The sequence below is a fragment of the Eutrigla gurnardus genome (assembly GCF_963514095.1).
Source record: "Eutrigla gurnardus genome assembly, chromosome: 10".
Lineage (NCBI taxonomy): Eukaryota > Metazoa > Chordata > Actinopteri > Perciformes > Triglidae > Eutrigla > Eutrigla gurnardus.
Window position 1 is genome coordinate 26801799 of NC_139924.1, and position 14779 is coordinate 26816577.

At 41.4% G+C, this 14779-nt stretch overlaps 1 protein-coding gene across 8 annotated transcripts in view; it reads right to left on the reverse strand.

Moving 5' to 3' along the window:
• synrg (synergin, gamma) overlaps window positions 1-14432 on the reverse strand; it is a 32751-nt gene extending 18319 nt beyond the window's left edge. For 4 of the 8 annotated variants that reach the window (XM_084019400.1, XM_084019399.1, XM_084019398.1 and 1 more), the window contains exons 1-12: window positions 14380-14432; window positions 10071-10111; window positions 9063-9196; window positions 8414-8541; window positions 7851-7956; window positions 7633-7744; window positions 6504-6884; window positions 5549-5827; window positions 4245-4325; window positions 3909-4105; window positions 1519-1782; window positions 1302-1435 (exon numbers count right to left, since the gene is read on the reverse strand). In XM_084019400.1, coding sequence (XP_083875526.1) covers window positions 1302-1435; window positions 1519-1782; window positions 3909-4105; window positions 4245-4325; window positions 5549-5827; window positions 6504-6884; window positions 7633-7744; window positions 7851-7956; window positions 8414-8541; window positions 9063-9196; window positions 10071-10111; window positions 14380-14414 — 1892 coding nt within the window. In that variant the 5' untranslated portion in view covers window positions 14415-14432. The remainder of the gene's footprint in view (window positions 1-1301; window positions 1436-1518; window positions 1783-3908; window positions 4106-4244; window positions 4326-5548; window positions 5828-6503; window positions 6885-7632; window positions 7745-7850; window positions 7957-8413; window positions 8542-9062; window positions 9197-10070; window positions 10112-14379) is intronic. The other 4 variants (XM_084019397.1, XM_084019402.1, XM_084019401.1 and 1 more) reach the window with 4 other exon arrangements.
• Between the last annotated feature and the right edge of the window lie 347 nt (window positions 14433-14779).

Consider the following 14779-nt stretch of genomic DNA (forward strand, 5'->3'; position numbering starts at 1 on the left):
AAATGTTTTCAAACTCCAAATTGCTTCAAAGTCATTAAAATATACAATCCGTTGGTGAAAACTTCTTGGATAACAGCAGACTAATTACGCATGAATCCTACGACAATCTGGACCACTCAAATATTGTGTTTTGAGAATATTCAAAATTGGTTGAAATCGGCAAGTTTTTCACTGGAACGAACCACTTAAGAACAAAATCCATTTGTTTCCAGTGGTTCTTGCCTGAGGCCCGATGCTCATCCAAATGGGCCTCTCTGAACTTATTCATTCAGTCAAATGAAAACCAGCTCTGTGGCGGTGTTTGCAATCGTGATTCTGGCTTTTCCAAATTCAAAGTCCTTTTTATGTTTAATTAATACGTTATCTTATCTACTACCTGTATCTACCTTCAAACCATATTGAAATTAAAGAACTGTTGACTTTTGGAAATTGTTCATTCTCACCTAACTAAACACATAAAGTGTATTTCCCAAAAATGTCAAACTATTCCTTTAAGTGTTGTTTCTGTATATTTGTATTCATGTTATGTCTCTATTTCTGTTTTTTAATGCCTACATGCCAGGGACTGCAGATGAAAATTGCCATAGTAATACCAACACATCTACAGTTAGTTATGCCTGCCAGTTCAGACTGGCAAACAAATGAGCTTTTTTTTCAGCTTCTCATTAATTAGACAACGATCTCAGACTGTGGGTTATTCTTCTTTCACTGCTGACAGTCAGAAGTGTATGTATTCACAGGAGAAAGAGACGGCATTATCAAACTGTGAGATACTTTAGTTATGCTTTCTCTTTGTCTTTTAACGAATAATTGCCTTTCAGCTTCCTCTCCATAAAAAAAGGAAGATCTCTCCATGAGGGCTTGGAAAGTAATATTAAAAGCTTATCTACTATCCACTGAAATGAGAGAATTATGAGATGACCCAAACGTACTGCTATCCCTGGGAGGTTAGTAAAAGATTGTGAGACATTGTGACTGACTGTATTGGTTTCCAAGACAGACGATTGAAGACACAAATATTATGCAGAATAGCTCAGCTATAAAAACCCAATGAGGCCTGAATAATAGACCATCATCACTACACACATTTACATCTTTTCTTCAGAAAAATCCCAACGAGTGAGGAGGCAAAAAGAGATGGAAATAACAAGGCACACTTCTTGTCATGAAAACTTATTATAAGGTTCATATCAGAAGGTGAAAACCACCAACTACAACTTTGCAAATTACATTATTTATGAAGTAAACTAGAATCAAAATTGCATTTCTCAATATACCTAAACAGCAATCACACCCATTACCTATTTTGGTGCTGAGGTGCGATGGTGGTAGGGAAACTTCCCCCCGACTCCCCGTGGAACTCAGAGAAAGCCTGGTCTCCTGCCTTTGGAGCCTCCTGGAAATCCTGGAAGTCATCGTCGTCGACTTTGTTCCCCTGAATCGACGACATGTTAGTGAGTAAAACATGAATTAACATAAATGACTGCATAACAACAACTAAAGGCGTGGCCTCGTTACCTGTGCCGGAGGGAAACTGGTGATGAAGTTTGTGTTCGATGGCGCTTGAGTCTGCGTTGCGGGAGGCATGGCCATGACTGGTGGTGCTGGTGTGGGCATTGCCATGGAAACCGGGGGCTTGGTCATCATGGGCTGCTGGTGCTGGTGCTGGTGCTGATGCTGGGGCATGACGGGAGCCATGGCCATAGCCAGGGCCGGCAGGTTGGGCACTGGTGGAGAAGCGAACTGACTGAGGATTTCCACATTCATTGCTGGGAGGCCACTCTGAAACAAAAGGAAACACATTTTTATTATCGTCAACAAATTCAAAGAAAAGACCAAAACCAAAAAAAATAATGATGTTATTCCTCTGTGCTTAAGAGCTCAACTTCTGACCAAAGACTATCAAAAACACATCGATGAGGAGGACAGCATAACAAGGGTAGGAAAGCATACAAAACCATAGAAATGCTTTACATAAGATAACTTGTTCAAAAAGAATAGGCCATAGCTCAACTGCAGATTTATGCCTTTCACAAGAAACTCACCTAAATAACTGAAGAACATATCCTAAATGATCCCCATATCAACCTAGACCTTCCAGCTTAATACTATAAAACAATAAAGAGTTATGTCCATTCTGATTTAAAAACACAGACATTTACTCTAATAGCTGAACGTGGGACCTACAGGGAAGTTATATCATTAATAAATGCCTCAATAAACAACCAACAATAATGACATTATCACTCTCTGAACTCCAAATGCCAAACAACAAAGCACATGGACCGGATGGATTCTCTATTGGATTCCTTAAATACTTCTGGAGGACACTGAACAATGAATCTGCTTTTCCTGAGAATGGTCTCAGGAATAAAGGACGAAAGGTTGATTCCCCCTAGAGGAACACTGCTGCAATAAAAGTTTTATTAAAAAACGGACAAAGACCAGACTCTTCCCTCGAGTCTCAGCCCCATATCATTGGTCAATACTGACAGAAAAATCCTCTTCAAGGAAACCCCGTTTGAAACAATACTTCCAACCACAGTGATCATCAAGGGACGACACTCCACTAACAATTCCCAAAGACTCTTCAATTGAAAAATCTTCCAAAAACAATAGTTTCATAGATAAGCATACTGAAAAGTGAACTAGATCTTTCTTTTCAATATTCTACAACAACTTGGCTTTGGATAGTTAAGACACTATAATGCACTATAATAGAGCCATGGTAAATACTAACAGGATTACATCACAAAGAGTCACATTTCACCATTTTCATTTAACCCCTTTTCCTGTGCCATCTAAAAATGCTATAAAAAGGAACAAAGTTAATTCATATGCAGATGATATCTGAATTTACCTTCAAGATCTATAAACGTTTTTATTCTGCCCCCTTTACATTTAATGCGTTGTGGGCGGCTGAATTGCAATCGGATCGTGTTTGACCATATGACAACACACTCGTCACTATAGCATAACAGGCAGCTGGGCTCCGAAAGATGGAGACTCGACAGGCATTGTAATGCAAAGTTTAAGGGGACTGTAAGTTACCGTGCCTCAATTTAAGTACAGTATTACAAAAAAGCAGCAATGCTTTAAACGGTTTCAAACTAAAGACCTGATCCAGGTGTTTAAATGAGATGAGGTGCAGCGTCAGAGAGGTATTCAAAAAATAAATCAATATAATGAATAATCCATTCCAACTAAAGATCATGACGGATCATGAAATGCTCTACAACTTCCACTTATATAAATGAATTTCCTACACAGATGGCAGCATACATCTTCCAACTGCTTAACGGTAAAGAAAAAGCAAAAACCTCGTAAACTCACATCTGCTCAGACATACACACAAACTGTCAAATGAATAATAGGATAACCAATTCAATCGTAGGTTTGGAGGCACTGTGAAACTATTTCACGTGATGCCATCATGTATTCACTGAAACAGAAAAAGACCATAAATAATCAGCACTTTTGAACATATGTCACCGGCAGACTCAGACCTTTCCCCCCACACAACGTAATGCACCTTGTTGTGCTGTTTTAAAGCGGTTGAAGATTTACATCACCAAAGGTGTGTTATTATTCCATGGAAGCGGTGGCATGCAGTGTTTTCGTGAGCTGCCTGCAGATTTGCATCCTCCCAGGAGTGGTGGTGACAGGCCCGGGCTAAGGATGATAAGAAGCCTCCTGCCAAACACGGCTGATGGGGACTCAGCCACATATTTGGCTTACAATGCTTCAAAAGCCCTAGGTTGATTCACAGATCTGCCCCGTTCTCCTCATTTCTAGCTAAGCCTGTCTAATTTCAGCGTGGAGAAAAATGGCGAGGCTCTTTGGGAAACATGGAAAATGATTAGTCAAGTTGTTCTTAGGGGATAATTTGTCTTAACTCCAGTGTTTACCTGCGCCACACCAATTAGTGCGAGTACAGTGTAGAGCTCCTCCTTGGTCAGCATGCCAGGTGTTGTGCGGTTGGCTGAAGCCCAGATTTGCCCCAGTGCTTCCCTGGGAAGACCTGATGACATTAGTATCGGGTAGAGATTGGCTGTGTCTATCCCTGCTGGCGTCATGGTGAATTCAAGAACCTTCTTGAACATTTCTAAAGAAAGACAAAAAGAAAGAAAGATTCTCATGCATGCTGGAAATGGGTATTACATTTCTTTTTTTTTAACAAAACAAAGCGTCTCATATGAATATCTGGCACATTATACTGGAGGTATTCATGTATAAATGTTTACCTGGGACGAGGCTATCATTGTAAATCCAGGCTGGAAGCATGGGCTGGATGTGCTCCTGTTGTGGGTACACGCCAACACCTGCTGTCACACACACACACACACACACACACACACACACACACACACACACACACACACAGTTAGTCTTGCCCAGGCATACAATTTGCCAGGCCTCTCCTCAGCTGAGCCCCGCTTGTATCAACAAAACTCATACACCTGATATCTGGAAGACTCAGTGCAGATGCAATGCTCTCCTGCACTGAATCACAAGCATCCTGCCACGTCATCTATGAACCAGTCTGTGAGCCATTTCTAGCTTCAGGGAGAGGGATAGAGGACACTGCCTTGTAAGAAACAATAACTAAAATCTAATGTAACTGCTGACATTGAACTAAGTAAACTCTTTCTGCAAATAGATTAGCAAACGTGAAACAAAAACAAAAAAAGTCATTTTTTTCAGTCCTTAACAAGGTATATTTTTGAATCTGCATGGCATCTGTTTACTCAGGCAGCCACTTTGCACATAATACTCCCATCAGTCCTGGGAAGTTAAACGAATCTTAATACAAATCTCCCCGGCATCCAAAATGAGCCTCTATATTTCCCTTGATGATACGGAAAACACGAACACAGACAAAACAAATGACAGCACAAAAGAGTAGCCAAGTGGCATGCACAATCAGCCTTGGGTTATGTTCAGGCCCGCTAGCACCTGCCAATCCATGCGTATCCCTGTTAAACCAAAGCAGTCAGCATGCGCCAGAGGTCGTCCTCTGAGAAGGTGTTACGTAGCAAGGGAACAAACAGCAGCTTATTGAGTCAGTTATCACCTCAGGACCTCGACACCGTCCATTTCCACCATGTGTGCAGAGAGCACCAATATGAGAAGGCCCCTCTAACAAGATTTGGCCTGAAGTTATAGAGGTGTAAAGCGGGCAGAAATACGAGCAGAGACTTGGCTTAAGGGAGGATGTGAAGACACCAGGGAGGAAACCTCAAAGACACCGCCACTCCATAAGAATCTTAGGAGGGGGAGAAAATTGTCAGCAAGATTTTATTTCAGAGTACACAGGCTACTGGTTTAATGACCAGTCCAGAATCTGGTATAAACCAATTATGACCCAAAGAGAATAGATTAAGCTGCTGGAAAAGGTACTGATTTATTGTGTCAGGGTTAGAAAGAGTGAAAAGATTTCCCTGGAAAGAAAACAAAAGCTACTGCCTTGATTGTGTGCAGCAAAGCAAGGGAGAAGAAGAAGAAGAAGAAGAAGCTATGAAGTCTAATAAACAGGCACATCTCTCACCACTGTCACTACTGGTTTGAGGAGACGAGTCAGGAGCTGATGGGGGGACGCTGGGTGCTGACACCGGGACCTCGGGTAGCTTTTCTGCGACGAAGGCAGAACTCAAGTCCTCAGGGGCCGCAGCCCAGTTCCTCGATTTAGTGCTGGCGTGAAACTGGGTTGAGACTTTATTTCTAGGACCCATTGCAGTCAACCTCTGCTTGGATTTAAAGCTAAACTGTGCCGTCTTATCAGCAGTAAAATCGCATGAGGAGAATAGCTTCTCTTCCAAGGACGGGCCTAGAGGGGTGAATGAGGAACAGGTTTCTCAGTGAAGTTGCAATCAACTAATTAATCAATGCAGCCTATTATCCTGTCTTTCTACTACGAACATTATTCCACAGCCAATTAAAAAGAAAAGGTCTTCTCTTCTGTTAGAGTCAAGCTGAGCGACCCTGAGGCCATCTAATCTGTTTATTCAAAATGCTAAACAACTAGGTCAGGAATGTCTCGGAGGATTGGGGATGACACTCGATGGAGGGCTAGCTGTTTCATTTCTCTGGACAGAAGGTGATCTGTCTGCGAGCTGTCACAGAGCAGCTGCTCATCCGAGAGAAAAGACGGCAGATGACACATGAGTGTGGCAAGTCTTCTATCAAACAACCAACAGATTCAGTCTCAGTGATGGATTCAGCGACTGTATGTTGTTCATCATTATTATTATGTATCCTTGTTTGACTCATGTAGTGTCTGATAGCTCTAAAGGTTTAGTTAATGAGGCCAGGTCATCTGCTAAGTTAGCTGCATGCTCTCACACTAACACAAGACCAATAATAACTCAGACGTGCCGGTGAAAATATTCAGCATCAGTAATCAAAGCAGCGCTACAAGTTAAAAAAAACCCCCCAAAACTCCAGATTCATTCAAATGAATGAGGATGGGAGGGGAGGTGTCAACAAAGCAAAAAGACAGTTACCTTGAAGTGTAGATTGGGCGCTGGTGTTGACAGCAGAGTGGGTAACAGTGGTAATGGACTGAGGGAGGGAGGAGGAAGAGGAGGGTTGGGTTTGGGCCTGAGAGGAGAGGTGGAAGTCTGAGGGAGGGAAAGCGTTTAGAGGACCCTGAACAAAGTCAGTAAAGTCGTCATCGTCCGCAGAAAAACCTGTCTCTGGGGCAGAGGACGGAGGCTGGACGAGGGCCTGAGAAGAGGGGCCGAAGGTGGAGGAAGTGGAGGAGGGTGGAGGGAAGGAGGCGGGGGCGTCTACAGGCCCATGAAAGTCACTAAACTCGTCATTGTCCTCGGACAAAGCTGGGGGGAGGGAGTGAGTGGTGACGGATGGGTGTGGTGGCGATGAGTCTGCAAAAATGAAGAAATAATGATGATGGCACAACACATGAAACACTACAATGGAGAGTGAATTATGGACGGCAAATTGCAAAAAGCAAAATCAAGACCATATTCTGCAAAACCAGAAATTGTAAAAGCTGCAAATTTAACCAAAATGTTGACATACAGCATTAAATTATTATTAAGATTCAATAAAATACTATTTTACTGAACTACTGATTATCAATTTGTATAAACGTGAACAGCAGAATAATGACACTAATGCACTCAAACTGTGGATTTGGATTCCTCCATTGGATCACAGGATAAATCTGAAGGCTCTTGAGATGAATAATGAGATAAGGAAGAAGAAAAACATTCCGGGATTCTGTAATCTTTGCTTTAAGCCAAAGAGGTTGGCAACATCTGCTGTGACGACTTCAGGCTGCGTTTGTTAACTACAATTACCTGAAATGCACAGGAATGAGTTAATTGAGGGAACACTGAGATTCGAAACACGTAGTGGGACACACTATTAAAAAATGATAATGACAATAGACGGACTGGAAAATAATGTGATAAAAAGAAATGTGATTAAGAAACTGTGCTGAATATTATACACTCAATTCTGGCTCGCCTGGCTGCAAGCAGGGCAGTCATCATGCTGACTGTCGCCAATCCTTGTATTACTCTCAGACGGAGGCATTTCAACAGCGAGCAGATCTGCTGATGAACAAAACATCAGGGGTGACGATGAAAAGCATCGAGATGAAGGTACCTGTCTTCTTGCTCTGTGACGACGGAGTCGGGTGCATCTTTGCATCTCTGCTGAAGCCATCCAGGTTGCCTTTGATTGCCTCCAAGGCATCGTCGCGACTCTTCTCTCCTGTCTGTGTGCACAACCATAGAGGATCAAGAGCACCAGAAGGTTACAAAACATGAGCAGCAGATATGCCATAAGAATAGCAAAACAAACCGATGTGGAGAGACACTCACCTTGGGTTTGACACTGCTGAGCAGCCTCAACTTCTGTTTCTGCTCCTCAAATTGTCTTCTTTTCCTGTCCTCCTCCAGCATCTTCTGCTGCTGCTCCAGACGTTTTCTAAAGGGCATGAAGTGTAGAAATTATATGGAGAGCCAAGTAAATAATATCCTTGTAGAGGTTGGGCAAAGACTCAGGATTCCAACAAACAGAGGTGCTTTGAAGCGGGAGTAGCTGAAAAGAGTGGCGAAGGGTCCTTAGTAGGGCTGCAGCTATCGATTCTTTTTGTAATCGATTAATTTAGCACTTTATCGATCGATTAATCGAGGAATCGTTGCAGCCCTAGTCCTTAGTGTGGAAGTCGGCCTTTTTGTATTGCATGACAAATTGCAATTATAATTTTGGAAGGAAAAAAACGTCATAAAAGAGGGACCATGGGATTATCAAACCCAAAAGCAGCAGAATACTCCATGCATTTAAACGTCTAGTGTTACCCAGCTGGCTTTATTGCACACATGCAGCTGTGAGCACTTCTGCTTACACAAAGAAGAAAGATGAGTAGTGTAAAGAGTCTTACTGGTGCTCCTCAGCCATTTGTTTCTGCATGTCTGCAGTGTACTGGGGTCCGGCAGGTCTCATTCCCATATACTGTGGCTGACCCATGAACTGCATCCCAGCGGTCTGCATTCCAATCGCCATCCCACCCTGTTAGACACACAAAATAAAATACAGACAGTCTGATTCCTACGGTCATACTCCTTTCACTTGATATTAAATGTCAGAATCACAGCAATGGACTTCAGTCTTGTTAAAAAATATTACATTACACAGCCGCAATAAATTCCTGTTAAAGTGCTGGTGTTTAAAACAAGCAATTGGGGTTAAAAAGGAGCTCTAAATCCAGACCTCCATGTGAATGAAATATATATTTTATTCAAACACTTAATGGAGGCTGAATCATTTTACAGTTTTGTCATTATGCCAGGTTCTATGTTACATTTGTATGCAGCAGTGCACTCTGCTGGGGAATCTATGTAATGACACCACTTTCCACATTACATTTTTAAAATATATGTATTTTATATCTTCACGCATCAGTCATATATGGGTCGATACTGATATTAAAAATGGGCTTATAAATAAATCGGTCTTCCTCTATTCGAAAATAAACGCATAGACAAAAGAATAGAAGCAGATCTTACTCCAATATAAACACAGAAGCTCACCTGCATAGGCATAGCTCCTGGGGGCATCTGTCCCCCAAAGTTCATTCCCATCATGCCCTGCATGTTGGGCTGCATGACCGGGACCATAGGGAAGCCCTGCTGTTGCTGCTGCTGTTGCTGCATGGGTACCATGCCTGCAGGAAACAAGCACCGTTATAACAGTCTGTAGACATGGTTAAGACTGGTGTCTTCCATTAATATTTGAAACATAAGAAAGCCCAATTTTACAGTACAAGTACAACGTAAAACGTCATGCAGTTGTGAACTGCAGATTGGGGAAAGAGTCTGGACATGATTTAGAATTGCAAATCAATTTCCTGGACAGCTGGGGAAAATAGACGGGCTCAGCAACAACCAAATGTGTTTTTCTGATGACTGCTGTGACAGCTTGGAGCAAAACAAGAGGAAATAGAAAAAATTAAAAGGGGGTTTGTTTGTTTTCACAGATGCTGTGTGAGCTGACAGCCCAGCATCCAGCTCCTCCTGCAGCCTCCAGATGATTCACTATGTTATGGCTCAACCGGGCTGAATAACTGGCTTGTTTAGGTGACTGCACACTATCTACTTAGTGTAAAATGACATTGCTAATGGAAGCACATAATGACCCCTGAGAGATGCTTGTTCCGCAGTGGTGTGTATGTGGATGGGTTATAAAGAATGTTAATGCAAAAGGCATTAAGTATGCAGCTGAATGACAGCTGAATGACGACTGAATGGCCACAATGCACAACTGTGGTTATGGGTAACAAAGCTATGAGCTCCAAGGTATGAGTGCGAGTTAAGAATCACTTTCCCAACATCTTGTTTCATTTACATTGAAATTTAACATTTAATTGAAAATCACAATACAAACTAATGTGTAGCAACCTTTTCTGCAAGGATTGTTTATTTAGTTTAAAATGCAAAATCAAATGCCATCGATCAAATTAAAATTAATTTATGAAGAAAAGTGCAAATATATTTCCAAATAGAATAGTTGTGCTGTATAGTGAGAATAGAATGACTCACCTTGTGGCGGCCCCATGCCTCCTCCAACAGGATACATGAAACTGAGGGAAGAAAATAAACAGATTATGAGATTTAAACTAAGAGAATTAAAGAAACACAGATAATACTTAAAGGTCAGCTCATAACATGCATCATGTTCCCTGCAGTCTTGAACAATGTCATATTTACAGGACTTTAGTGAATGCTATTTGAAAGTGTGTTTGATTAACACGGTGATCGCTTAGGGTCTGTGCTGTAACCATTGAAGATGAATTAACACAACTAAACAATACATAGAAGTCTTGTTTTTCTTTTCATAACTGTGATATTATATAAGAGCGAGACCACATATTAATGCAGTGTATCTTATTTCAAACATCATGTGAATAAAAGCTGCTTTCAGTACACAAAACATCCTATATAGCAGCAATGATCCTTTGTTCTACAAACCAGATTCAGGGTGAATTTTCAGACACTGACTCTTGGAAATTTTAACATTAATGTCCAAAAAGGCAGCGGAATTGGTGCCATTTCATTTCCACAGGCAACTCACTGGGTCTGTGCTGAGAAACAGGCCTTCAGGAAATAATCACAGGAAGTTTCTACAAGTCGGCCAAGTCTCTCCTCACCAACAGCCAACCCACACAGGCCTTCAGCTATTTGTCAAATAAGTTATTACAAGCCAGTTCTTCAGGCGGGAACTGTTGATGCAGAGACAAACAGAAGAAAGAGCCAGCCTGACTGACTCTAAGCTGAATTTGAGCAGCACTAATCCAATGAGTGAGTGGCATTATCATACTGATAACTTGAGGACCGACACAACTGTGATAACAAAAGGGAGCCGGGGAACTCGTTGTCAGGCAGTTCAAGCATTTGCCAAAGCAATTACCAACTCCCCGTGGCAAATAACAAAACATTTAGACCTGAGTTTGACTTCTACATGAAAAATGTACTTTTGGAAGCTGTGAAAGTGTTGAAAATTGTACACCGGGATGCAAGTACCAATTATATTCATCATCAATTACCCCTTGATTGTTTAGTCCATAAACTCTCATAAAATAAAAATGTTACGTTTGGCTATGTAATGTCTTCTCTTGTAATGTAGTTGTAGTGGAGCATTTGGCAGCTGAAGAACCTGGTGTTTTCCTAAGGAGTTGGTGAAGGTCAAAACAAAGATAAAAGAAAAGTATTTTTAACTTGCATTCATCTGGAGGATACAAACAACATTCAAACTTCATGACACATGTCTGCTGTATATAACTGCATGCTAAGAAGGCAACTTTATGAAGTGATAATATATGGCAATTGATGTTGTTAGAGCATGTTTCTGCTGCCCTCAAGTGGCCAAAAAAACTGTTATTTGTGGTTTGAATATTGTCATTTCAGCCTATGTCAACATGCCTGGAGTCCACTGATAAAAAACAACCTAGTGCCATGTTGGTGGTAAATGAATTAGAGATTACCGATATAAGATGACAGCTTCCTACCCTATATATTTAATGACATGATATTGTATGGTCTATTGTTCTACTGTCTGCTTGGTATTGTTTATTGTCTGTTGTTTGTTGTACATTGTCTGTTCTCTGTACTTATGATGTCTGTCCTTCATGTTACTTTTGTTTGTGAGTCGTACCAAGACAAATTCCTATCAACTTGTTGACATGGGAATACATTTATTGAATTGAATTGAAACATGATATTGTGTGTGTGTGCGTATATAAAGGAAATATGTATTAGATTTGTTTTACCAAGACATACTTTTAAAACATCTACTAAAGAGAAGAGGTTGCCCTTCACAGAGAACTGATGTAACAGGGCGTTAGCTGCAATGATGATGCTTGACTTGAGAGGCTTCAGACTCACATCTGCTCCCTGTAAGATTTTCAGCTCAAAAAGCTTTTATAGGAGCACTACAGCTCTGCTGCTCACCATCCTGCAGCAAATAACAGGTCATGGCTAGGCAGATTAACATAGGAGATAAGCAGCGATAGCAGCTGCGGACGGCAGCGCCTTGTAAAAGGCTCTTAATCACCCGACAGCCATCAAACTGTTTTAAAAGCTGGGAGACATAAAGAAGGATCAGGAGTTTCAGTCAACGTTATCATCACTGAGGAAGCTAAAACATAATTTCACTTCATTCTGAATATGCTCTTATAGTGGGAATATTCAGTAGGTATGACGAGCAATCCTTCAAAGGTAAGACTGAGACGTGGGATGAAAAACTGACTGACAGTCGCTGAACCCGTTATTAGAACTGAATCAAATCGTTGAAAACTGATTTATTAATACAAGGCTTCTTCTTCTAAGGCGTATATCCGTCTTTGTCTTTTTCACGTGGTTCCTACTACACACCAACTCAGGCTGCTATTGATTATATTAAATATAATAGTCATACACACAGTTCTCCAAAACTGATGATAGGAATAGATATTTACGCCAACAGTTGCACTCTCCCATGATACTCTCGACCAGCACAATAGAGCATCATTTGATATTCACGAGGTCAGATGTCTGACAATCACATGGCCTGTTGAAGCTATCTGCACAGTTCCATCGTCATCTGACACAAAAGAGGCTGATATAAATCATTTCTGTCACCGTCACCACAGGGGAAATACAACTATGCATCTTTGACTAAACAGCTGAGCAACATTACACACATTCATTGATAAATCTACTATAAACACTCACAAAGGTTACTTCAGCTGAGCTGTCAAGCAGGTTTCTAAAGCTACACTACTGCTCCACCTCCTGGCTTTCCACTCTTATCATCATGCCACTCACACCATCAAAAAACTAACACCAGCTGATGCACCAGGCTTAAAGTAGGTTGTGTGGACTTAATGGACGTGACAGTGTCATCAGTAAAAAAATTTTTAAAGAAGCGAAGGCCTCATTAGCAGAAGTGAAAAAAGAGGTGCTGGTTAGGAGTGACCAACATGGATGAAATGAGCCTCAATTGAGGTATATCAGTATACGTATGTGAATGTGAATTCATGTATCATAAGGTGAGTTTTCTGGGAAAAAATGGTTTATGGACATTGTTTTTTTGTTTTTTTTACTAATCCAGCAAATCGAATACCATACAGGTCCAGGTCCTTCATCACATAATAACATTGTGATGGAAATTTGTATGATTCAAAGCAAGGAGACCTCCGGAGATGGTAGATGTCTTATGCAGAAATACTTATTGATGCCCGATGTGTCAATTCTGTCTACTGTCCCTCTTGGGAGAGCATAAAAGCCTAAGTTATCTTGAGGAAGCTGCCTTGACCTTTGTGTTCGGCCCTGAGGAACACGCTAAATGTGAACCTATTCATAAGATGACGTATTAATCTTACACTGAGAGAATCAGGTATAGAGAATATTAAATTCCCTCATAAACATAACATAATAAAACCCTTAAAAAATCTAATATTGCCACAAGATGTTGCAGTGCAGTTGACTGCACACACACATATATATATCATTGACAATTCACATTACACCTGCTTGTCCCGACTGTCCACACTCCTCCCTCCCCAGTCTTGAGGGCTCCGGTTTCACCTGTCGGATCAGTATCACCTCATTCACCTGGCTAGTCGAGATGCTCGGGAGCTTGGAGCGTATTTATTATTCAAGCTGCTCGAGCTCAGCTCATGAAAGAATCATGAGGGCCGAGGGTCTTTTCATCATCATTCCTGCAGACTATCTATAGACACCTAATCCATCTCCAACATTTAGACCACAAATACTTACTGGACAGAGACGAAGAGACCATCCTAACCAACTTAGAATCTGCTAAGTAATTAAATACAAAACATGACACTAAATAGCCTACTCCCATTGTATGTAATGTTATAATCAGGAAGCTACTAAAGCCAGATATTAACACAAGCAGCTGTCAATAGGCCTGTCTGTGCAGATGCTAGCTGTTTAACTGACAATGCTAACGTTACAAGACAGTGATAAGGGATTTGTGTTTCGATCAATAGTGGCTAACGTGCGTTGCGGGTACGATAACTGTTACGCGAGACATGTCACGTGAAATGCGATAACATTGTGACGTTGTTTTGGGTCCACTTTTGAGCAATGGAGGCAGCAGGGGCAGCTAGCTGACGTTAGCTTCGCCCCCCCTGCACCTTCCCGGTAACCGAACGTTAGCTAGCTGACACCTGACAACCAACCGGCCATCTCATCACCTAGCCCCGACAACAAACCGGGCCTTTAGTCGCTGTCTTTGAGGCCCCCTTGTTGTGTGAATTAACACGCGACACTCGGAGGCGAACGTTTCACAAACTGTTTTTAACATTATAGCGACAGCGACGGGTTTTTAAAAATGCTTAAATACCTGCCGCCTCCCCCAGATCCTGGCCGGAGCGCCATCTTGATAACAGCAGTCTCTGGTAGGATGATGACGTCAGCAGCCATGGAGGTTGAACCCGGTTGAAGGTGAGGGAACATTAAGCCCTGAGTTCTGTCTGTCAGGCACCGGAGCGGAGTCTCGCAGGCACAGCTTATTTCCATGCTTTCTGTGCGAAATTATTTTATTTATGTAAAGAAAACTAAAAAAAAAAGATCAAATATAATATGATGTTGTAACTTTACTTCAGATTCAGATAAATAATTAAAAAATATAGTCGAATGCATTATGGCGTATTATTATGGACTAATAAAGCAGTGAAAATTAAAACAATAATGCTCATTGCTCATGCCTCCCAGCTTCAATATTGGAATAGGCTTATAATAGA